Below are 25830 nucleotides of genomic sequence, written 5' to 3' on the forward strand. Positions count from 1 at the left end.
TGAAGCATGGTAAACGGAGCATCAATTATTTGGGGCTGTTTTGCTGCCTCTGGGCCTGGACAACTTGCAATCATTAAAGGAAGAATGAATTCAAAAGTTTATCAGGATGTTTTGCAGGAAAACCTGAGGCCGTCTGTCAGACAGTTGAAGTTAAAAAGAGGAAAGATGCTGCAACAAGACAATGATCCAAAACACAGAAGTAAATCAACTTCAGAATGGTTTCAGAAGAACAAAATACACTTTCTGGAGTGGCCAAGTCAAAGTCCAGACTTGAACCCCATTGAGATGCTGTGGTATGACCTAAAGACAGTAATACATGCCAGACATCCCAGGAATCTGAATGAACTACAGCAGTTTTGTAGAGGAGAATGGGCCAATATTAGTCCTGATCGATATGCCAGACTGATCTGCAGCTACAGGAAGCGTCTTGTTGAAGTTATTGCTGCCTAAGGGTGGGGGGTGGGGGGCACAAAATATTAAATGTGATGGTTCACTTACTTATTTTTACCCCTACTGTCATTGTTTGCATACTATTCTCATTAAAATATGAAAACCTATAAATATATGGGTGGTTTTAGTTAAAGCAGACATTTTTTTTTAATCTGTGTGATTTTGACAAAGATCAGATCTTATTTGATGGTGATTTTATGCAGAAATGTGATCAATTCGAAAAGGTTCAGATACTTTTTCATTTTCACTGTATTTTTGTGTTTGTGCTTGGAAATGACTTGGTACATATCAGCTGTTAAAATTCTGTTACCATTACTTCTTCTTTAAGAGTTTAAATAATAAACTGTTTCTGTCTGTATATTGAAAAATCTAAAATATATCCCTAGAGTCCATTTTGATATAAGTCAGCACTGTGCAAGTGATTGAAAGCAAATCCACTACTCTCAGTCATGCACTTAATCAGAACCATGTTTGCTATTTTAAGAAGTTTCATTAAATTAACCTGATCTGATCTGCGGGTGAAACTTATCGTTAAACTTATATTGAAATATAATGAGTACAGTGGAACCTCTACTTACGAAATTAATTGGTTCTGGACGTAGTTCACTTGAAAATTCTGTAAGTAGAGACGGGTTTTCTATGTAAATGCCCTAATCCATTCCAAGTAGGGTTGTGCATCAAGGATTGACGGGATCCTGGACTAACACTCCAGTTTGCCTAGAACCTTTCGAATTTTTTAATTTCGATTCTAAGTTTCAATGCCCTGACCCTTCGACCGGAAAAAAATAGCTGCCGAACACCACGAAGAAGCAGCCACGTGAAGACTAGCTGCGTTATGAGCAAATCATATGAAGTGGCTAATTTAGCTAAGTACAAAAACGTGTTGCTTCGCTTTACATAAATGACAACATAGTAACAGAATACACACACTGAAATTATATTAAACTAAAGTAATAAGTTCTTTTTGCCTGATGCTTCCAGTTAATGACCACTACCGAGAGCCAAGCGCACATAGCAAAACCAAAGAAAACTGTAGAGTCCAGAGTTACAATAGTTACATCTTGTGGACAGATGAACAATATATCAATTTAGACAGAAATCAGACTTAAAAAGTAGTCAACTTAAGATCGAGGGACAAAACACTCCCAGCCTCAGCCCTTAACTAACTTGTAGAAATATCACCTAAAACAAACGATGCAATGCAATAAATGCCTGCAGCATAAGACACTCTAAAACATAGGCAAAAGAATATGTGTAAATGTTTTCACCGTTAGCTTTTGAAAAATAAACATCTTTGTGAAAGTGCACTCCTGTGGAAAGAAACTTCATCATATTCAAGTTCAAAGACTGATATTTATATACAAGTTAGAAGTTAAGATATTAATATAATCGATGCAATTTTTTGACCCTGCCTGTTAAAAGAATTGGAATCGCGAATCGTTTGGAACCGAAATTGAAACGTGGAATCGGAATAGGAGCCGGAACCGTTCAAATTAAAAATAATGCCCAACCCTATTTCCAAGCCCCACAAATTCAGACATAAATATTTTATAATGCATAAAAATTCATCAAAACATGTAACAAGTACATGTTACAATTAGATTATTTCACAATAAACATAAAATCAGAGTTGTGCATAGTGTAAAAAACCAAGAATAGAGTAAAGAATAAAAGTTAATACACTCAGGTAAAGCTGTCGGAAGACGAGGGGCGAATGAAGAGGACACTGAAATACACACATGCAGTAGAGGTCCCTCTTTGCCAATTGGATATCAGGAAGGCTAGGCAATAATCAATGGCAGAGCAGCCATAAGTATGTATGTTCAGTAAATTCTGGGAGCTGCGAGTTCTAGCCAAACAGTATTTTTGCCTATCATATCCTGAAATTTCTTTCGTAACAGAGGCAATATCTTCCCGTTGAGGCGTGTCTTAACCTGAAAATTCTGTATGTAGAGACATTCCTAAGTAGAGGTACCACTGTAATAAAAGAAAGAAAAATCAGTGCCCACCAGGTAGTCAGACATTTATTTGACACACCATCACTCTACATTCTCTAAATGGTATCTGCACCATTTCCATTTTCAGCCAATTGTTGACCTTAGTCCCATAAGACGCTCAGCTTCGTCACTGACCCCACAGCACAACCAGGAGGTTGTTCTTCAGGAATATAACCTGATACGACCAACCCAGCATCAATCATCAGCGGGTACTGGACCAGTCCAAGGCCAGGACCGTGTCCATCACCATCATCACCACCACCGCTGCCACAGACGCAGGGACAAGGACAAGGATAAAGACAAAAAGCAGAAATCCCTTGATAGAGCAACTTCAGCGCAGCAGCAGAGTGCTGTTGGTAAGTCAAAAATATAGATTGTTTTCTTCCTTTCTTTTTTTGTTTTAATGAGAATAGTTTGAATTCCTTTGTTTGTGGAAGATTTAACCTCTTCCATTCAAAATAATCAATTCCAAAAGTAGAGAGCAAGAACGAGCAATTTTGGCAGACACTTCGTACATGTCCCAACTGCCTAAGCAGCTAAAATTCAAATCATCGCCATTTTCTGACCTTTTACCCGAGACCCATTCTCTTTCCATCATATCAGTTAAATAGGCTAATACGTTATCAGGTTTTCTCAAAATTCTTTCTCTGACCTTTGTGACCTTTAACCTTTCACCTCAATATCCCAAAATTCCATATTACAAACATATCTTGTAAGTTTTATGTCTAATTGCCCCATTTTTGCCCTTGAGTTATCTTAACTCATTCACTCCCAGCCATTTTCACCAGAGCAAGGCCCTTCGCTCCCAGCCGTTTTACTGGATTTTGACTGATTTTGCAAAGCCCACAGAAAATTATTTTCTATTGCTATATACTGTAAACATGGAACCCACCAAAAGAAAGATTAGACTCTCTTCTTTCAGCAGAAAAAAGTAAGTTCCAGACCAAACCAGATGCCTTATCTCGGTGTCCTTCACTGGATGCAAAAGCATGGAGTGCAGAGCCCTTTGCTGCTTGTTATTGTAGTGCACCTGTGGAATGTTTTCCGCTAACCCAGGAGCAATTGCAACAAAAAATTCATTAAAATTATTTGCAATGTCATCTATATTAGTTATCTCCAAGTCATTAGCATAAAAGTAATCTGAATACGATGGTTCAAACTTTTTGTTTTTTATAATTTCAATCATGATTTTCCATAATCTGCAAGTGTAGTCTCTGTTATCTTCCAATAATTTTGTATAATACTGTTTTTTACAAGCTCTCAAAATAGAGTTTAATTTATTTCGATATTTTTTGTACCTAACCTCTGCCTGTTTTGTCTTTTGGGTAATGAAAATTTTGTATAAAATATTATTTTTTCTGCAAGAATTTATAAGAGACTTAGTCATCCAAGGTTTATTTTGAGAATTTCGTTGTCTGTGAATTAACTTCATAGGACAGAGTTTATCATATAGTTGTTCTAGTTTTTTTATGAAACAGCCATACGCTGTATTTACATCATTTGTATGACAGGCACAGTCCCAGCTTTGAGTTAACAAGTCTTTTTAATTCTGTGATATTTTGCTCAGATCTAAGCCTCCCATAAATTGTCTGAGTTTGAGTTGTGGTTTTTGAGTGCAGAGTGTAATTAGTGAAAATTGGTAGGTGGTCCATAATATCATTAATTACCACTTTGGGTCTCACTCAGCATGACATTAGTAAAGATACTGTCTAATAGGTCGCACTGTGCGTCGTAATTATTAGTGGATGCAGCCCTAATGTATACATAGTACTAGTAAAATCCTCAATATGTAAATTCTTGTTAGGATTTAAAAGATCAATGTTCAAGTCTCCACAAACAAAGACATGCTTATTATTAGTTTTCAACAGAAGTTTTCCTACACATTCAGTGAAAAGTTCAACATTGGAGTCGGGAGCGCGATAAATACAACTTATGATTCTATTTTCACCTTTTGAGAGGAGTTCAATTGTAATGCATTCCATAAGATTCTCAAATTTAGTAGACATGTTGTCTATTATACCAAACTTAAGGTTCTCATCATATCATCTAACCTGCAAATCTAGGTTCAATAGGCTAATCCGTTATCAAGTTATTGCGAAATTCCTTTTGTGACCTCTTTGAACTTCAACATTATGACATTAAACTTGATCAGCTCTTTTGTTCCATCCATCCATCCATCCATCCATCCATCCATCTAACCGTCCGTCCGTCCATCCATTCATCCATCCATCCATCCATCCAGCCATTTCTGAATGAGGACCATGGTCTTTAATTTGGAGGTGCTGATCTTCTGCAGTGTTGTTAATAACGGCGTTACTAATGGCGTTATTTTTTTCAGTAGTGAGTTATTTTATTAATGGCTTTTCTCATCTTAGCAACGCCGTAACCGTTACTGAGGATGTAAAAGCATGCGTTACTATGCTTGTGACGCCGTTGCAAACGCGATGCTAGCGCCAATGCCAATAATACCTGACTGTAGCCGATAGCCTACAAACTACGCCCAAATTATGCTAAGGTAGATATTATATGTATACAGTGGGGCAAATAAGTATTTAGTCAACCACTAATTGTGCAAGTTTTCCCACTTGAAAATATTACAGAGGCCTGTAATTGTCAACATGGTTAAACCTCAACCATGAGAGACAGAATGTGGAAAAAAACAAAACAAAAACAAAAAACTGAAAATCGCATTGTTTGATTTTTAAAGAATTTATTTGCAAATCATGGTGGAAAATAAATATTTGGTCAATACGAAAAGTTTATCTCAATACTTTGTTATTTACCCTTTGTTGGCAATAACAGAGGCCAAACGTTTTCTGTAACTCTTCATAAGCTTTTAACACACTGTTGCTGGTATTTTGGCCCATTCCTCCATGCAGATCTCCTCTAGAAGAGTGATGTTTTGGGGCTGTCGTTGGACTTTCAACTCCCTCCACAGATTTTCTACGGGGTTGAGACCTGGAGACTGGCTAGGCCACTCCAGGACCTTGAAATGCTTCTTACGAAGCCACTCCTTTGTTGCCCTGTCTGTGTGTTTGGGATCATTGTCATGCTGAAAGACTCAGCCACGTCTCATCTTCAATGCCCATGCTGATGGAAGGAGATTTTCACTCAAAATTAGTCATCCAAGGAGATTTCCACTCAAAATCTCTCGATACATGGGCCCAGTCATTCTTTCCTTTACACAGATCAGTCGTCCTGGTCCCTTTGCAGAAAAACAGCCCCAAAGCATGATGTTTCCACCCCCATGCTTCACTCTGGGTATGATGTTCTTCGGATGCAATTCAGTATTCTTTCTCCTCCAAACACAAAAACCTGTGTTTCTACCAAAAAGTTCTATTTTGGTTTCATCTGACCATAACACATTCACCGTCCTCTTCTGGATCATCCAAATGCTTTCTAGCGAATCGCAGATGGGCCTGGACGTGTACTTTCTTCAGCAGGGGGGGCACGTCTGGCAGTGCAGGATTTGTGTCCCTGGCGGCGCATTCTGTTACTGATAGTAGCCTTTGTTACTGTGGCCCCAGCTCTCTGTAGGTCATTCAGTAGGTCCCCCCGTGTGGTTCTGGGATTTTTGCTCCCCGTTCTTGTTATCATTTTGACGCAACGGGATGAGGAGGGAGTTGAAAGTCCGTTTTGCCCAACGACAGCCCCAAAACATCACTGCTCTAGAGGAGATCTGCATGGAGGAATGGGCCAAAATACCAGCAACATTGTGTGAAAAGCTTGTAAAGAGTTACAGAAAACGTTTGGCCTCCGTTATTGCCAACAAAAGGTACATAACAAAGTATTGAGAAGAACTTTTGGTATTTTCCACCATGATTTGCAAATAAATTCTTTAAAAGTCAAACAATGTGATTTTCTGTGTTTTTTTTTTCCACATTCTGTCTCTCATGGTTGAGGTTTACCCATGTTGACAATTACAGGCCTCTCTAATATTTTCAAGTAGGAGAACTTGCACAATTAGTGGTTGACTAAATACTTATTTGCCCCACTGTATATAACTAGATGCGAAATGACAGACACGGTGGTGTTAGCACGTGTATAGAGAACTAGATGCAAAATGATCGACTCACCGGCGTTGGTAAACAGCCGCCATCTTAAAGCTGTAGATTCTCAGGAAGGCTCTGTTGTAAAGAACCTTCCTAGTGAACATAAGTAACTTTTTGTATAAAATACTCCGAAATGGGCAAAATCTTGACTTGAATCTATCTTTAAATGATGAAACAGTTTTAAAACTTTCACATGTTGAAAGTAGACAGAAGGGAACTAATCCAATAACGGGAGCAATTTTAACAACTTTAACGGTTGATTCACAGCATTAAATGACTTCCAAACAAAGCAAAGGTTACTATGTTTTGATGAAAAAAAAACCTGAGAGGTAACACCAGTTACTTTGCCAAGTAACTAATTACTCTTACATTCAGTTAACTGAGATACTAACTCAATTACTTTTTGGGAGAAGTCATTTGCAACTGTAACTAATCACGTTTTTAAAAATTAACAACACTGTATTTTAGTCAATTCAAAATGTGTTTGTCTTCGTCTAGTTTTAGTCGACGAAATCTCATACAAATTTCATCTAGTTTCAGTCGACAGTTACTCAAAATGTTTTCGTCTGTAAAATTCCAAAGTTTTAGTCCAAAAATAAATAAAGGTTTCCAACAATTTTGAATAAACATAGACGGACGAGCACATATTGTAGCGTCTACAAGGACAACTTGGTGATGATAATACACACTAACCAGGAAAAGCAGGACTTAATTTTCAATTAAACCCACCTGGAAGCCTCAAACTGTATGTTAAAAAAAATGTCCGAGGGTTTAACACTGGAAGTCTGGGATTTCTTTTGCTATTCTTAGTCTAGCCAGAAGTTGCAAGGCATCAGTATTTCCCAGTAATTGCTCATTTACCAAACAAAACAGTTGACGCTGGCTATTAGCAAAATGCCATTTCACCAACTGGCTCTCTAGATTTACTGACCAGAAAAGCCAAGTGGCTCTGCTTTAGACTGGCCAGTTTTTGAAGAGGAAGCTTGCCATTCTGAAGCTAATACTAATGTGAACAAGAATGCTAACACTAGGAGTTACATTTAGCGTCTGATGATCACTCAGCACAGACCTTTAAAAGGTTAAAGCAGCACTGCATGTTCTCTTTTGTAAAGTAAGATTAACAACACTGATCTTCAGCCCGTCGCTTCACACTTGGCTGCGAACCGCTCCAGTGAGAGTTGGAGATCACAGCATAATCAAGCAAACAGCACCACAACATCTGCACAAAGCATAGATGCAAGGCCGAGGCCATCAAACCGGGCCCCCTCAACGCTTCAACTGCACCTAGAAATTCTGTCTACAAAAGTTATGAACAGAATCGTTGACAAAGGGCAACTTTGGTGGAGTCCAACCCTCACTGGGAACGAATCTGAATTACAGCTGGCATTTCGGACAAAACTCTGGTACTGGTTGTACAGGGACCAAGCAGCCCTTACCAGAGGGATCGGTACTCCATACTCCTGAATCACCCCCCCATAGGAATCCCTGACGGACACGGTCAGACGCCTTCTCCAAATCAACAAAACACATGTAGACCGATTGGGCAAACTTCCATGCACCCTCGAGGACCGTGCAGAAGGAGTAGAGGTGGCTGGTGGCTGTTCCACTGCCTGGACGAAAACCAATCTTTTGTTTCATTTTTTTTTTTAAATCCTTCAAGTTTGATAATAATCCCTTTGTTTGCTTTTTAGTTATCTTGAATACAAAGATATAAACTAAACAATATAGAGAAACAGACAATACCTAATGCAGAGGTAATAAAGTGCAGTTGATGCGAACTGTGAACCTTGGTGGCAATATTGACTTTACAATTTTAGTTGTCGGAGTAGTATTACATAATGTTATCTATCTTATATTTTATAGATAGATAGACTAACAGGCAGACAGTACTCTTATTAAATCTGCCATTAATGTAACAGCATTTCGAAATTACCATTTGAAAAATGCATTCCATGTATGTTTATCTTTGCCTGAGTTATATTTCTTTGATCATCTTCAACATTAAAGTAGGGACTAAATGCAAAAGAATAGTTGAAAAGGAGGGGAGGGGGTTCATGGCACTGTTGATATGGATTCTGCACTTTATCTAATGAACCAAATTACAAAACTGATAATAGCCCTTTTGTTTTTTTTTTGTCATAACCTCTGCTTTATTTCAAGTACGCATATTGTGTGGTCTGTTCTGCACTTGCTGAGTAAGTTTATAGCATTGTCGTCTATACAGTATATTGTGGTTCTCAGCACGGCTGTCCTGAGGGACACCAGCATGAATGTTAACATCGTCAACAAACACCAGACAGTAAAGGTCAATAAACTTTAAGAACACAAGCCAAATTTTTACATGTGGTATTGTACTTACAGCGTATGTTTTCCCTCCCCAAATCTGTACCTTACAATTCATGCCTATATAAAAAAAAAAAACGAAATCTAGAAGACAATTTATCTTGTAACAGGCGAAACATGGATTAGAATTTGAGTATTACGTTAAATGCATGAATAAGAATTCATATATTACTCAAATATAGTTTGATAAATTTTGTTCACTTGTCTCCATTTGATTGACTGCTTGGCATGATGATGCAGCATTTCTTTCTTGTTCCCAATCATAGTTTAGGCCAGTGTTGTTTTTGTCAACAATGACGATAACGGAACTATTTCGTCGACATTTTTTCATGACGTTGACGTCACAATTACGAGCTAAAAACGTGGCTTGGGAGACTAGAAAATAATGAGACAAATGCCAGTTTTTGTCTGACGAGACGACAACGAGACGAAAATGCGACATAGTTTCTGTCATATGTTCACAATGCGTGACATTTTCACATTTACATCCAGTACGTCAGGTTGCATCGTAGCAGTGTTTGGGTCGTGTCACTTATGCGAGATGTACTACGCCTCTCCCTCACTCTCACCGGATTTATGGATGTGTTTAAAGCTAGGCTGCGCTCCATCTTTCTTGTAGACATGGTAAGATTTGTTTTTTTCATCTTGGCAAGAGAGAATATGCAGTCCTGCTTTCAGAGTGCTGAGTTATCATTAGATGTTAAATGTAACTTCTAGCGTTAGCATTTGTGTTCACGTTAGCATTAGCTCCAGAATGGGGAGCGTCCTCTTAAAAAAACTGGCCAGTCTAAACCAGAGCCACTTGGCTTTTCTGGTCAGTAAATCTAAAGGACAGCCAGTTAGTGAAATGGCATTTTTCTCATAGCACGCGTCGGCTGTTTGTTTGGTAAATGAGCAATTACTGGGAAATACTGATTGCTTGTGACTTCTGGCTAGACTCTAAGAATAGCAAAAGAAATCACAGACTTCCCTGTGTTAAACGCTCGGAAAACATTTTTTTAACATACAGTTCGTGGCTTCTAGGTGGGTTTAATTGAAAATGATGTCCTGCTTATCCCGGTGAGAGTGTATTATCATCACCAGGTTGGCATTGTCCATGTAGACGCTACAATATGTGCTCGTCCGTCTAAGTTTATTCATGATTGTTGGAACCTTTATTTATTTTTGGACGAACACCTTTGAATTTTACAGACGAAAACATTTTAAGTAACTGTCGGCTAAAATTAGACAAAATTTTTATGAGATTTCGTCGACTAAGACTAGACGAAGACGAACGCATTTTGACATGACTGAAATACAGTGTTGTAATCTTTCTTTATAAAAGTAGTACGTTACAGTTACAAAATACCTTTCCCAAAAAGTAATTGAATTAGTAACTCAGTTACCTAATTGTTTGAGTAATTAGTTACTCAGCAAAGTAATTGACGTTACTTTTCGCATTTGGTTTGGAGGATAACTCTTTGTGAAGTTAGGTGTTGTACCATCACCTTATCAAAAGTATATACGTACATGCAATCAAGCTTCTCGAACACACATCTACATAAAAATTGAAAAGATTATAGTGAAGAAAAAATATATATAAATTGAAAAAAAGTATTTTAAAAAATATTGACAAGTAGTTCAGTTCAATTCTAATTTTTCAGGCATGCGACCCAATAAAGTTTTTTTTTTTTTTTTTTTGTGCACTCAATAAAGCTTCTTGAACAGGTCACGGAGCTGCGTCACACACAACATCACACAGCCTACTCTTTCGCCGTTTGCGCGCTGCTGTCACTTCTACTCGCCGAGACCCCGACTCATCCAAAGAAAACAAGGACAAATACGGCTCATCTTCTTCCTTGAGTTAATGAAATAATGCATTAGCTTGCGCTAAATGTAGTTTTAGATTCATTCTGCACGTTTCAAAGTCGCTCGCTCAAACCAACCGGCCGTTGCTTGCTTCGCATGCCTCCCTTTCATTAGTTGGCGCCTCGCTCGGAAATTTATTAAAAATGATCACATTCGGTTCGTCCTTCTTGTAAAGACAACGGCTCTTGGGATATGTAGTCTTTTGTGCTGCTTTCGGTTTTGAAAAAAGACAAGAAATGATGGAAATATGGAGATAGATACATTGTCCATGCAGCGTTTTAATGCATATTTATGAGTGCAATAAAACTATAAAACTCAAATGACATTATCTCCAGTTTTTCTTGGTCGATTGACTTCAAATAAAAACTGGTGTGGACATCAACTTCCACACTTTCAAATCAGACCAATGATCGACAAGTGGGTGACGTAATTACAACGTGACAAAGCTTAAAAAACGATATGCGTAAACGCGTCGCTACCGACACGTTCCGTGTTAAAGGGTTAACTGATTGAATTGAACTGATTTTACGTACATACAGAACTGTGACTTGTGTGTACCGTCACACCCCTAATATACAGTATATAGATATATTTTTTGATATGCGGGCGAGGCACTGAATCTCCTGCCTCTCCTATCTTTGCACTAGTTGTTTTGATTTAACATATCATGGATATGTTGTCAAAGAAAAGTTTAGGGCAAGTGACTATTTTTGGTAATTAAAAAATATATATATATTATTGTATTGTAACGTCTACAAGGACAACGCCAACTTGGTGACGATAATGCACACTCAGCAGGAAAACAGTACATTATTTTCAATTAATCGTATCTACCTGCACGCGAGGGAAGGACGGTATGGCCTTAAGCACGTATCACGATAAATTGAGCAGATTTACCTCGCTAACGATAAATGACGATAAATTCGCCCAAGCGGACTGTTATATAATTTGAAAATCTGAATCAATACATGAAATACAGATTAACTGTTTCTCGTTGATTTATTTACCGGCTTTCAATGTAATATATTTAACAATTGTACATGCAGTCTAAACATTAAGTATATAAAAATTTATTGTAAACAATAAGAATTCAAGTATGAATATTTATAACAGCTTGTATGGCTTGAACAATGTACATTGTCAAAATCAATATGCCTGTGCAAACATGTCATTTTAACACAAATGACTTACAGCTTGAACAGTACACTTCAAAAAGACAACTTATTGTTAATGGCTGCTGTGACATAATTACTCAACACAAGTGTTTACTTCATGGTTTCAGGTCCCCACCCCCACCCCCGTGCATTTTTTAATACATGCACGCACACATGAACCCCCAAACAGACACACACACATGAAAGCTATATTTATCTTCTGCAAATGAAACATTTAAGATTTTATGATGGCAGTGATGACACAGAATTAAGCACATAAAGAAAAATAGCTGGGGCTATTAAACGGTCATATTATAAGTTTCACTGTTGGATTGTACTTTATGCTGAATGCATTACCATCACAAAAGCTATCAGAGAAATCACACACAGACAGATACAAAACAACGCAACATACTAATTGCTAGGTGCAGTACGTGCCCAATCCACTCATTAAGTTCAGCCGTTTCGACAAGGTTAGAGCCGCTATCTGACTTCATCACATTCATTCGTAGCGTGAACAGCTAGCGTTAGCCGCTAGCGTTAGCATGTGGCCTGGCTACCGTAGAAAGCACTGAAAGCACCCTTTCCGAAAAGCGTGAGAACAAGCGAGGACAGCGGGTGAAAGCCCGTCTGGATGCCGCCAAGAGTCGACTTAATGTCGGGCTAAAGTTTGGCAAACCTCCCTTAAGCCACACTCCATCACGTTTGCTTGTAGCGTTAGCCGCTAGCGTTAGCCTACCGGGCTTCTGTTTGTTTGGCTTCCTGTTAACCACGTGACTCCCTACTTAGGCACGCTGACTGCTTTCTTAAACGGGAATGAACATAGACGAACAACACAAAGTGGGATGAAAGACTTTTTTTTTCTTGTTATATTAAATGACCGAATTTACCGACATGGTCAAAATTACCTCGGTCATTGTCAAGAATTTCTGTGACGGTAAATTTTCGGTTTACCGCCCTGCTCTACTGGACGCCATGAACCGTATGTAAAAAAAGTTGCCTGAGAGTTTAATACAACGCTAAATGCTAATGCTCACGAGAACGCGGATGCTGTGCTAACGCTTCACGCCACCTAGCGTTTGTAATGGTGTCACTACCACCCCTGCCAACCCCCACCTCCCACTCTACTCTTTCCTCGCCAGGTAGCTGTGACAAAATCAGACAAACCGAGTTCATTCAACCAAATTGTAGTAACGCGCCCCTTCACATCCTCAGTAACGGTAATGGCGTTGCATGATGGGAAAAGTAATTAGATTACTCACTACTGAAAAAAAAAATAACGCCGTTATTCTCTAAAGCCGTTATCAACATCTCTGCTAAAATATGACTAAGACTAATAAGTATTTTCGTCCAACAGACTAAGACTGAAACAAAATTTAAATGGACTGCCAAAAACAACACCGGTTTAGGCTTTCACTTTTGAATAGTCTAGTTATTGTTCTTAGTGCATAACACTGCTGGTTTTGTCTTTGTAAATAGGGATGTGCATTTATCAGGTTGGGAAGACATAAAACAGAGACTCTTTTATGCACTATATGAAGGTGCAGGGAGGGGAGTGACCTGGATAGGATGTTGAGGCTGATAAATAAGGTGTCATTCTGTCATCACAGGTGGTCATTGGTATGCGGGCCGAGACTTTTTAACTTACCTCGAAATGACCCTTACCTTGGTGATGCTCATACACTGCTGGCCAAAAGTACTGGCATCCCTGTAATTCTGTTAGATAATGCTCAATTTCTCCCAGAAAATGATTACAATTACAAATGCTTTGAAACTAATAGCTTTATTTATTTTGCTTGCAATAAAAAAAAAAACACACACAAAAGAGAATGAAAATAAATAAATAAATCATTATCAGTTTACATAAAAAAAGGAAAAAAATGGGCCAGACAACAGTACTGGCACCCTCAGCCTAATATTTGGTAGCACAAGCTTTAGACAAAATAACTGCAAACAACCGCTTCCGGTATCCATCAATTAGTTTCCTCCAATTATATGCTTGAATTTTAGACCATTTGTCTTTGGCCAACTGCTCCATGTGTCAGAGATTTGAAGGGTGCCTTCTCCAAACTGCCATTTTCAGATCTCTCGACAGGTGTTTTGTGGGATTCAGGTCTGGACTCATTGCTGGCCACTGACAAAGTCTCCAGTGCTTTCTCTCAAAACATTTTCTAGTGCTTTTTGATGTGTGTTTTGGGTCATTGTCCTGCTGGAAGATCCATGACCTCTGAGGGAGACCCAGGATTTTCACACTGGGCCCTACATTAGACTTCATAATGCAATGCACACGGTCAAGCAGTCCAGTGCCAGAGGTAGCAATGCAACCCCAAAACATCAGGGAACCTCCGCCATGTTTGACTGTGGGGACCGTGTTCTTATCTGCAAACTCCAGCCTGGCTTTTTTATGTCTCTGGGTCAGAAGTGGGGTCTTCCTGGGTATCCTACCATAGTCATTCAGACGCCGACGGGTAGTACAGGTTGACACTGTTGTACCCTTGGACAGCAGGACAGCTTGCACTTGTTTGGATATTAGTCGAGGTCCTTTATCCACCATCCGCACAATCGTTCGTTGAAATCTCTCGTCAATTTTTATTTTCCGTCCACATCTAGGGAGGTTAGCCACATTGCCATGGGCATTACACTTATTGATGACACTGTGCACGGTAGACATAGGAACATTCAGGTCTTTGGAGATGGACTTGTAGCCTTGAGATTGCCCATGCTTCCGCCTAATTTTGTTTCTCAAGTCATCAGACCGTTCTTTGGTCTTCTTTCTTTTCTCCATGCTCAATGTTGTACACACAAGGACACAGGACAGAAGTTGAGTCAACTTTAATCCATTTTATCTGGCTGCAAGTGTGATTTAGTTATTGCCACCACCTGTTATGTGCCACAGGTAAGTAACATGTGCTGTTAATTACACAAATTAGAGAAGCATCACATGATTTTTCAAAGGGTGCCAATACTTTTGTCCGGCCCATTTTTGGAGTTTTGTGTAAAATGATAATGATTTTTTTCCCCCATTCTCTTTTTTGTTTTTTCATTGCAAGATATTACTACCAAAGCATTTGTAATTGCAATCATTCATGGGAGAAATTCAGCATTATCTGACAGAATTGCAGGGGTGCCAATAGTTTTGGCCAGCAGTGTATAGATATTTTTTTTTGTGCTGCGTGAAATTATTTACATATGATATAGACCTTGTTTGTGTATAGAACCGTAAGACATCAGCTGTGTGCAGGACATCTGTTTTGTTTCTCGATATCATCGGTTACTGGGCATTACCTTGGAGAACCGGAATGTTTTACTGCTCGTCCAACGTACATATTTTACAGCAAGGTCAAAATTACAATATGAAAGCCTAGTCAACATCCTTTCTGGGTCTTCACTGTTAAGTTATATTGCTAATTTGACAGTCTGGTACAAGTCTGGACCTTTGTGGTTTCCAGTCGTATACTTTGCTGTCAGTTTCGTTATTGTTCTTACGACCACATGTCTGTACCTTTTGGCCGATTTAGTACAGGGGTAGACGTCCAATATGCTTACTAGGAAACTGACTTGTGCTCTCCATCTTTGAACCAATAAAATTCTACTGAGGATCATTAGCTTTCAAAGTGTTCACATTCCACAGTTCATTTTTTTATGTTCTAAAGTGTTTTAGTTGTTATTCAGTGAAATAAACAAAAAAATCTACTAATAAACTATTGGTGTAGACAGTTCTATTTTTTCTTTCTTTCACAATTTAGAGTAAAGGAGGGACATTGCTAACTAATAAAAGGGAGATAACATTTAAACAGTGAGATTCAAGTCATAATATTGTGAGAATGAAACGGAACAAGTTCTTTGTTGGAAACTGGGTTTAGTGACCGAGCTCAACTAAGAAGAAAACTGGGATACTTTCAAAAGACATGAGATGAAGCTACTATTTTGTATTTTTTTTGTGTGTGTTTCTTCCCTTAGGCTCATTCACAGACCCCTCAGCTGAAGGTATGTCTAGAGAACGAGCAAGGGAGCGTGACCGGAGTCGCCCACACGAGAGAAGGCATCATTCCTCTGCAGGGGAAAAGCAACGCTACTACTCCTGTGAGCGTTATGGCTCCCAGGAGACAGGCCATGCCAAGTCAGCCGGTCCAAGCCGATCTACGTCTCCTGGGGAGGAACAAGACACCTCTGTACTTAAACAAGTGAGTGACTTGTAAGACACCAAACACGCTTTCTAGAGCAGCTCAACGTTTATCTGAAAGACGAGAAACTTGTTTGCCCAGTAGAAGGTTGACACACCCTTGCTAACAAGGAGTATAAGCAAATGGGCAACCCAATGCAACCTAATGGGCAGCATAGACTTCATAACGATATTGGCGGGGCCGATTAATAGGGGGCCTGCATTGCAGTGGTAAAACGTTTTTTTCTTTCTGACAACTGTTTGTTGAGAAAGAGAGTGTGTGTGTAATGTAAACATGATACGAGTCATATACACGCGCTTTAAATGGAAAACAATTCAGATATTTTTATTCTGATGATAATGTTAAGCTATGGCTGTGGGTTTACGCTCACCTAAAGGACTGCTTTTATTTTTATTTTATTTAGAATAGTTTGTATTTTTATTTATTTATTTTTTATTTTTTAACTTTAAAAATAAAAATCCTGTTCGTTTTTTTTTTTTTTTTTAACCCAGATATCTTTAAGTAACACATTTTAGAGCTGTAATTGCAATACTGTGATACCGTGAAACCGTGACATTTTTGCTTAAGGTCATCATTAAGTCAGTATCCCATACCGGCACATGCCTAAATACGACAATTTATGACAGCGTCGCAATTTCATTGTTTTCACGCAAGAAAGATGCACGGCGGATTTTCTTGTGAGAGAAATCAACATCGTTCTCAAGAAGGTTAGTGCAGGTGGTGAAAAAAAGGGGGAGAAGAAAAAAAAAAAAAGGAAACTAAGCCGGAAATGATAGAAAAATATGAGCGTGGTGTGCACGTCAGTGAACTGGCTCAACAAACTGGCCGTAATATGTCTACAATCTCAAAGATGACTCTCATTATTATTGTTATCATTATTATTATTATTATTATTGTAACATTGGCAAGGAAGTCACCAGATTCGTCAGGTTTTTAATCATTTATTTCGGAACTTGTGCAACACAACACGGCTACTGTTCGCCATAGTCGACGCCAACAACAACAGAACATTGAAAGAGAAAGTAAAAATGCACCTCTCTCACTATCTCGTCAGTCACCAGGTGCGTTCAGGAGCAGCATGCAAAAACCAACCGCCACATTAGAACCCAATTCGTTACATTATTATTATAATTCTGATTTGTGTTTATAATTTATTTGTTTTGCTATGTGTAATTGCTATGTGTAATTGTATCTGCAGTATTTATTAAAGATTTGGTGAAGGTTTATGGGCTGTGGAATGAATTAATCGAATTATAATGTATTTATGGGAAAATCCTACTCGACATACAACCATTTTGACATAAAAACCAGGTCCGAATTAAAATCTGTATTTAAGGGTACCACTGTATTTCGAATTTAATTGTAAAATCCGACTTACGTGGAAATTCGGGTTACGTCGCCAGCGTAGGAAACAATCTCGTTCATAACTTGAGGACTCCCTGTAAGGCCAAAAAAATTCACTACAGTCAATGCGTCACCAGGACCAATTTCAAATTGTTAATACAGGTAGTCCCCAGGTTACAAACGAGTTGCGTTCCTAGGTTGGCGATGAAACCACAATTTCCGCGTTGGTCGAAATAACACTTTAAGTACCTCTAAATACAAATGAACTGTCCAAAAACATGCATTATACATCATATTAATAAGATCAAGTAAAAAATAAGATACTGTGAGGTACCTTGTGTTAAATGTCGTTATATTGAATGACTATTTGGGCTTTAAAAAATATATATATTTGGGTTTTACTCGTGAGTGAGTCGCTTTACCGAGACAAAAGGGCGCTTGAGAAAGAGAAGGGAGGCGAGAGAGGGGGTATATCATGGCCACTCAGGTCGCCTCTCTAAACGCGAGCCCGCCGTTCGAGCTCAGAAAACTGGATAGGGACTCGGCCAGGGAAGAACCGGTGGTTGGGGTGGGTGTCATCAATCCCCCAAGCCAAAAAGGGCGCTTCTCGGGCAGACACAGATGAGATGAGATGAGACACAGATGAGAACCACAGATGACAGAGGATGGTTGCTGGAGCCCAGTCCAAAAAAGGTGCATTGTCGGGGGCCAGGGAAGAACTGGAGGTTTGGGCAGGCATCATGACTCTCCCAGGTAAAAAAGGGTGCTTCTCGGGCAGACACATGAGAACTGGAGATGACAGTAGGTGGCTGCTTGAGCCCAGTCTGAAAAGGCGCTTTGTCATCGGTCAGAGGAGAACCGGAGGTTGAGGCAGGCGTCATGCCGCTCCCAAGCTGAATAGTGCGCTTCTCGGGTGGACACTTGAGAACTGAAGATGACAGCGGGTGGGACTTGACGCCGTCAGGAACTGATGGACGGTGCTGACGCTACTGGGGGAGTAGACGTGGGAAGAACTAGGTACTGTTTACGTAACTAAAAAGAAAAGAAAAAAACACAACTGGAGACAACGGCGGACGAGACTTCGGCGTCATAAAGTCGATCTCGCATAAATCGGGTACATAGTAACCCAGGGACTACCTGTATTTATTTTGTTTTTGTGTATTAACTGACTGTAAATATAATTTTGTTTATTTTCAGCATGGTAGCACTGGGGGTAAACCTGCCCCCTCTGGATCAAGCACACCCGTCCGTGGTCGCAGACAACTCCCCCAAACGCCCCTCACCCCACGTCCTGCCGTGGCCTACAAGACTGCAAACTCCTCCCCTCTCTCTTCTGCAGCCAGCACCACCATAGCCGGACAACACGCTCGTGTCAGTCGCGGCTGTTCAGAACACGAGCACTTGCACGGGGACAACGACCGCTCCCCGATACCGGTCACCTGCATTGGTTCTGACCCAAATTTAAACCGGCAACTGCAGGGAAGTTCTCAACAAGCGCTAATCGAAGAGACAGAGGACTTCCAGGATGCCGTTAGCAGCCAAGTTTTGCCACACAGAGCGGGTGCCTCCTCAACATCCTCATCTTCACACGATCCCACTGCTGTGCCCGTCACAGCGGCGGCCACACAAGGGCGTGCAGATGTGGTACCTAATGGGTACCACTTCACTTTTGGGGTAAATTCTGCATCAAACAGCAGAGGAACAGGAAGCCTCAGGGAGAGAGATGATGAGGACTGGTGCTAACATGTTGAGAAAATTAGGAGGTTTGTCTGAGTCACTGATGAAGAAGCAGCTTGCCTGTGTTGCTCATGTCAGGTCGCTTGAGCTGGTCAAAAGTGGAGAAGTAGCCGATTGAAAGTGCTATCAACGGGGTCCATCGCTGCATTCTAATGTTACTCTCCTTCACACGCAAAAAACTGTTGAAGGAAACGGAATGCTGACTTTTTCTACCCCCCTCGCACCCAAATGCGTTTGGAAACCCCTGCAGTATTTTTTTTGCCTTGGCCAGTGGTGTTGAAGACTAAAGCCAAAATCTTGAAGAGCTATGTTTTGCCTCATTCTCGATCTACCTGGATGCTTTATTTAGTCTGGACTAGAGGTCGACCGATATGGGATTTTCATATGCCAAGGCTGATACCGATATCCCAAAAAAATTTCAACTGACTGCCGATATCCAAAGCTGGTTTTGTAAGCCAAAATTTGAGGCCGATATACTTTTTTTAAGCACGTAGATTATGAAAGGCAAAAAAAAAAAAAAAAAATACTTCAACATGACCTCAGACATAGGATTATTGTAGTGCTAGCAAACCAACAAACACAGCACACACACTCAGCAAGAACAGTACATCATTTTCAAATTATTAAACGCACCAGGACGTCACGACAAGATGTAAACAAGTGAGAGTGAGTTTAATAGGATGTTTGCCATGCTAAACCTAAAGCTAACGTGATTGCTACGCTAATTATGAGTTACATTTATAGTCTAAGGCTCATCAGTAAACACCTTAAAAGCTTAAAACAACATTACATATTCTATCATGCAAGATTGAAAAAATCTTACAATTTTTACAAAACAAAGCTTCCTGTTGTAGCCTGCCTTCAAGCTGCTGCAGGGTCTTTCCGGAGTCCGACCGTCAGTCAGCGGCGGCCACAATAGCGTACCGCACGTAGCACATCACCTTTGCTCATTAATATTCAAGACGTTAGCAACTGTTGCTAGGGAGGGTCAAACTCATCCCTCATGCTAAATGCATGTAAATAGTGTACGAACGAGATGTTTACTGAGCTAAACCTACCAATTCTGTCCGAAAATGATGACCCTGCTGCCAAATTCACTGGTAAAGATGTGGAAGAACATACAAATGTTCAGTTAATGAGATGGCCTGAGTGTCGAGGGCTGAAAAAGACGGGAAAAAGCGCCGACCTGATCCAGAGGTACCTTTTTTATCGACACCTTTTTCTTGTGTGCATTGCCTAAAGCAACTGACAATGACATTCTCCTGTTTCAACAAGCTTTTACCACCATATGCCTTGTCTTTCTTATATTTTATATCCTCTGGTTGTCTTACGTCTCTGACCGTTTTTGGGGTTAATCTATATTGCTATTTTTGTGTAGCGATCGCAAATGCTACTCAGTGACAGCCAAGGAACACTTTTCATTTTTTCCATTGATAACAAATCTTGATTCTATTAATTTATTTACACTTCCCCCTTACTAAGGTTCTTTATTTTCAACAGAAAAAAAAAGAAAAAAGCTGTTAGATCTAGAGCCGACCTGTAGGCATGAACAGGCTTACTAAAAAAAGACCAAGGCCAAACATGGCTAATTTATTTAAATATCCGTATTAAATAGGCCTACATGACTGTTGCGATATATAAATGTCAGTCAAAGCAGTAGTACCACCTTCAAGTAACTAGGTAGGAGGCCATATAATATGTATATATAAAAAGATTGTTCATAAATATGATGATGGATATTTGAGTCAACACACGTCAAAACGCCACGCTAAAAAAATAAGTAAAAATATCAAAATGGATCACCCCTTCGGGGCAGGCTGTGGCAGGCAATGGATCAAGATTGTCATCTGTAGGACCATGGCCACCAACAAAATGTTTTACTGCATATGAAGGTAAATGGCCTCACCTAACTGGCGTTAAACTCATCTTCTAGATGTGCGCACAAGTTGATCCATTGTTGACATTTTTTCCTCTGAGTTTTTGGGTTTGGAAAACGTATGAAGAAAATATCCTTCATATGTGGACGGTCGTAATGTCTAGAGTCATTTCTAAAAGTTCCATAACAGCAGTGTCTAATCGGCATGTTCTTTTTTGAAAGGTTACTGGCAGAAAACAAGCAGTACTAACATGGGTCGTATGCGAGCGCGCTTCTATGTTGACCCCCTTCCACTTTACGAAGGTGACGTCACGCAGCCTTGGGGTCTAAAAATAGCATTCACGCGGTACGCTATTGCCCGCACAGATGCCTGATCAAAAAACTTCAGTCAAACAACGGCGTATTTATTGGGGTTAATTGGCCGATGGCCAAGTTTGGAAAAAAGTCCATATATCGGCCCAATATATCGGTTGACCTCTATCCTGGACCTATAGGTCAGCGGTTTCGATGTTGCTAGCACCAAAACGTCTGATTGATTAAGATAAATTTTTTGTTGTCTGTCTTGGAACTTTTCTGATTAACACAAAGATCAACAAGTGTCACTTTGAGGCGAAAGAAGCAAACCCAAGCCATTTTCATGGCCAAGTTTTGTTTAAATTGGGGATTGGGGGATGCACGCAGGGACTAAGACAACAATTTTACAACAACATGTGGCCGAATACTAAGTGCCTCATTTTACAAGATGTGAGCCGGAGTCTGGCTTATTGAGTGGGTGGTCTGTGTCGACACAGTCAAGCATGTAAGTGTGTACACAGCTGAGAAAAACTGGACAACATAAAGCTGTCTGAGCAGTCATAATGGTATAAATGAAAAGTTAACAAAAAAAAAAAAAAAATCCAGAAAAAGGAAGATAATTTTTGATATACTGAGTCTTGTTGTTGCTGAATCCAAATGAAAAATCCAAAGTCAGCAATGTAGTGCATGCCGAGATGTTGAACATGTAAAAAAAAAAAGAAAAAAAAGGTGTCAGTACTTTATTTAAGGGTGTGTGCTCAACATTTGCCTTTTTCTTCAGATACACTGCCAGTCCATTGCTAATTAACAGCCTCCATATGGATAAAAGTGCCATTTAAAAATATATATATATATCAACATTTAACTCAAAAAGAAGTGATTTATATTCAAGGATGCACAAAACTGTTGTTGTTTTTATATGTTCTAGCTCTAATACCTTTGATTTGCTTTTAGTCCTCATTATCCTTCATTCTTCAATACCTTCAAGTAATGCCCTCAGGATGAACAAAATAAAACAAATACAGGAACACTTCCACACAATCAATGCAACTAAACAATAAGTCTTTGAAGCCACAGAGTACGTGCACTTTCTAAACACTGATGAAACAAACATACCAACTACAACTCCTGAAACAACTAATTGAATTGCAGCTTATCAAGGATTGACCCTGACTGTTTCATGCAAACACCAGAGGTGGGTAGAAATGCTACTTGAGTAACTATTTGAGAAAAATGTACTTCTTAGATTAGTTTTACCAAGCTGTACTGTATGTGTGTATCCTAGCATCCTCTCCATTCACCCCTCGTGATCCGACAGCTTTTTATGAGTGTATTAACTTTTATTCTTTCCTCTATTCTTGTTCTTTACATTATGCACAACTTGGATTTTATTTTTGTTGTGCTATTATCTCATTGTAACATGTATTTTTATAACGTTTTGATGCATTTTGATGCATTATAAAAGATGTCTGAATTTTGTGGGCTGGGAACAGATTAGGCCATTTTACATGGGAAAAGCGTCTCTACTTACAGAATTTTCAAGTAAAGAAACTACTTCCAGAACTAATTTTGAAAGTAGAGGTACCACTGTGTACTATAAAAGAAAACAATAAAACAAAGACAATGCAAGCAGTTACTCACAATGTTACTCATTACTTGAGTATTCTCGTACTTGAGAATTTTTTGGATGGCTACTTTTACTTTTACTTGAGTAAGATTATTTAGAAGTAACACTACTTATACTTGAGTAAACGTTTTGGCTACTCTACCCACCTCTGGCAAACACTGAAGATATATTACTCCCCTCTTTGCAGAGTTCTCCACACGTACTTGGGTTTCCTCCTGCATTCCAAAAATTTACATGTTTAATTAAAGAGTGTATTTTGCGTAGTAGGAAATGAAGACAAGTGCTGTAGGTCAGATCTTTATGATTTGGGCAAATTCTGTGCATCCCTGATCGTAATATTTTTGGGACATTACCCTGAATAAGTTAGGTTTCTTTATTCATCCATTTCCTCAGAAATTTTAAAGCCTAATTTATACAATATTTGGTCTATTACAGGAATATGCAGTCTTTATGAATCTGCAGGCATTCTCAGATATAGCACCCAAACTAACGACTCAGTATGATGTGGATTATTTTTTTGTTTTGTTTTTTTATTTGTAGAGCCATCAAATTTTGATTGTTTTGTTGAATGTTAGGTATTGTATGTACAGTATGTCAGGACCTTAAACAAAGATCCAAAGGATCCAGTGTCTTAGTAGAATTTCAATCACAAAATGTTTTTCAAATCCTTAAAAAAAAAAGAAAGAAAGAAAAATGCTTTATCAGTTTATGTGTGTAATTATGTTGCATGCATCCACCTTTGCAAATCTCTAACTTCTTTAAAATGACTGTTGTTCATCTTTAACTTGTCATTATGGGTATATAAACATTGGATAATAGTTCTTTGTTCCACTTTATTTCTGTCACATTATAACATACTGAATCTTGTCAAGAATTCTCAGGGTAAATGAGGCACATCAACTCACAGGGGTAGACAATAAGGGAAATTAGCTCTTTTGAAGTCCACTGGTCCCACTACAAATAAACACATCAGTGATCTATCCCAATAATCACGAAAAAGAACAATTTGCTTCAATAACATGAATAGCATTTTTTAAAGGTAGATTTAATGAAAAGTGCAGAAAAAACAGTGCAAAAACATGAATCTAGTGCAAATAATCCAAATTCCAATTCCATCATCACAGCCATAATTCATAATCACTCCAGTATAGTATATAGTACAGTGATCCCTTGTTTTTCGCGGTAAGGGGGGGAACGCCCCCCCCCCCACACACACACACACACACACAACCAGGTGAAAATAGAAAATCGTCAAAGTAGAGACGGAGCGTATTTTTATTATTCATTTTTTGGGGTGTGTGTTCAATGTATTTATTCAGATTCAACAATATTGAAAGGAAATACAAAAAAGTATTTTTCCTCTTTTCTCCCCAACGTATAATAAACAAAGTAAAATTAACAACAAAAATCCTTATACAGTATGTAAATGTATAGTTTAATGTTTTTTTAAGCACTGCAAATGTAATACTTATGATATAAATGAGATATATACAGAAAACAATGATTTGTACATGTATACAATCATATATCAGAACATTTTTAAATAAAATACTGTTTTTTTTTAAATTGAAAATAAAAAAAATTCAGGACTTCTATAGACTGAGGGCGTGAAGTTTGAAGCGCGATATAGCGAAGGATCACTGTAGTATAGTATAGTATAGTATAGTATAGTATAGTATAGTATAGTATAGTATAGTATAGTATAGTGTAGTATATTACAGTATAGTATAGTATAGTATAGTAGATGATGAACAAGAAACATTTTTTTAAATAAGCAAATCTCACATCTGCTGATGATTATTTGTTAATATATAAAACTAATAACTACATTTCTATAAAGAAAGTGACTATAGTTGATTACCTATTTAGAAATTGTATCATAATAATCCCAAGATATTAATAAAAATATCATTTCAAACATTGATATAGCATACAGTTTTAATATTTAACAGACATTTGCTCCAAAGAGGTGTAAAATGTACAAACAAGAGGCGTAGCCTAACTCATGCAGCCAGTGGAATGCTGTCATCCCACCAAGATTTTGAATCCATTGGTCACGTGACCAGGGAGTTTTTGTGCTAAAATGATGTTTATAATTCTTAGTATTTTTGTGTAATGTCGGCGTGTAACAAACTAACATGTGGGGTAAGCATTTACCCGTTTTCAACTTTACAGGGTGCACCAACCCAGAACACGAAAAACCCAACCAGAAACATGAATGAACCCAAATGGACTCCACTGACCACTTACACATATCAAATTTTAATCTTTTCATGACACAAACACATACACACAAAAAATACGTATTTTCTTGGGAACGCCAGGGGGAGGCAACCTGCGAGAGAGCCCTGTACCTAGGCGAAGCTTTCGTGTGTTCCCCTTACCGCCCTCTTAAATCCTCCCCGGCTCCGTTGACGTGGCAACAATTTAGAAGTCTAAGAGATGACTAAGGCAATTATGGCTAACAATTTTCAAGCTAAACCATCGTAATGACGATATTATTTTCTCCGTAGTCACGCACATATGACTTACCACATGTTATGTTCATACCATAAGTTTCTTGAAAGGTGGAAAAGCGCTATATACGTAATTATAACACCAGGTCAAGTCAAGTCATACTCGTTAACTTTTCTCTAACTTGCATGTCTGCATATGTAGGCTTTGATCTGCGTTCCTCACAGTAACCCTCGTTTTTTTTCTCATCGTAGCCAAGCAGGGCGCTGGAAGTCACTCACAGCAGAGGGTGCTAAGGATCTTCTTTAGTTTTTCCCCATCTAAAAACAGCCGTTTCGGTCCAAATTTGTCATGCTCGCACATTTTCTTCAAATAAGACGTGCACAATGGCAGTGCACATGCATGCTGGATAGTTTGCATACTAGTACTAGGCTACTACAAAGACAGCATTCTATTTCACCTACAGTATT

General features: G+C 38.8%; 1 protein-coding gene across 8 annotated transcripts in view; it reads left to right on the forward strand.

Moving 5' to 3' along the window:
• Positions 1-19737, forward strand: part of cacna1bb (calcium channel, voltage-dependent, N type, alpha 1B subunit, b) — a 411213-nt gene extending 391476 nt beyond the window's left edge. For all 8 annotated transcript variants that reach the window (XM_057818689.1, XM_057818692.1, XM_057818685.1 and 5 more), the window contains 3 exons: positions 2536-2803; positions 15805-16028; positions 18570-19737. In XM_057818689.1, the coding sequence (XP_057674672.1) occupies positions 2536-2803; positions 15805-16028; positions 18570-19115 (1038 nt within the window). In that variant the 3' untranslated portion in view covers positions 19116-19737. The remainder of the gene's footprint in view (positions 1-2535; positions 2804-15804; positions 16029-18569) is intronic.
• Positions 19738-25830: the final 6093 nt, after the last annotated feature.

Source organism: Corythoichthys intestinalis, chromosome 17 (assembly GCF_030265065.1).
Source record: "Corythoichthys intestinalis isolate RoL2023-P3 chromosome 17, ASM3026506v1, whole genome shotgun sequence".
In the NCBI taxonomy this organism is placed as follows: domain Eukaryota; kingdom Metazoa; phylum Chordata; class Actinopteri; order Syngnathiformes; family Syngnathidae; genus Corythoichthys; species Corythoichthys intestinalis.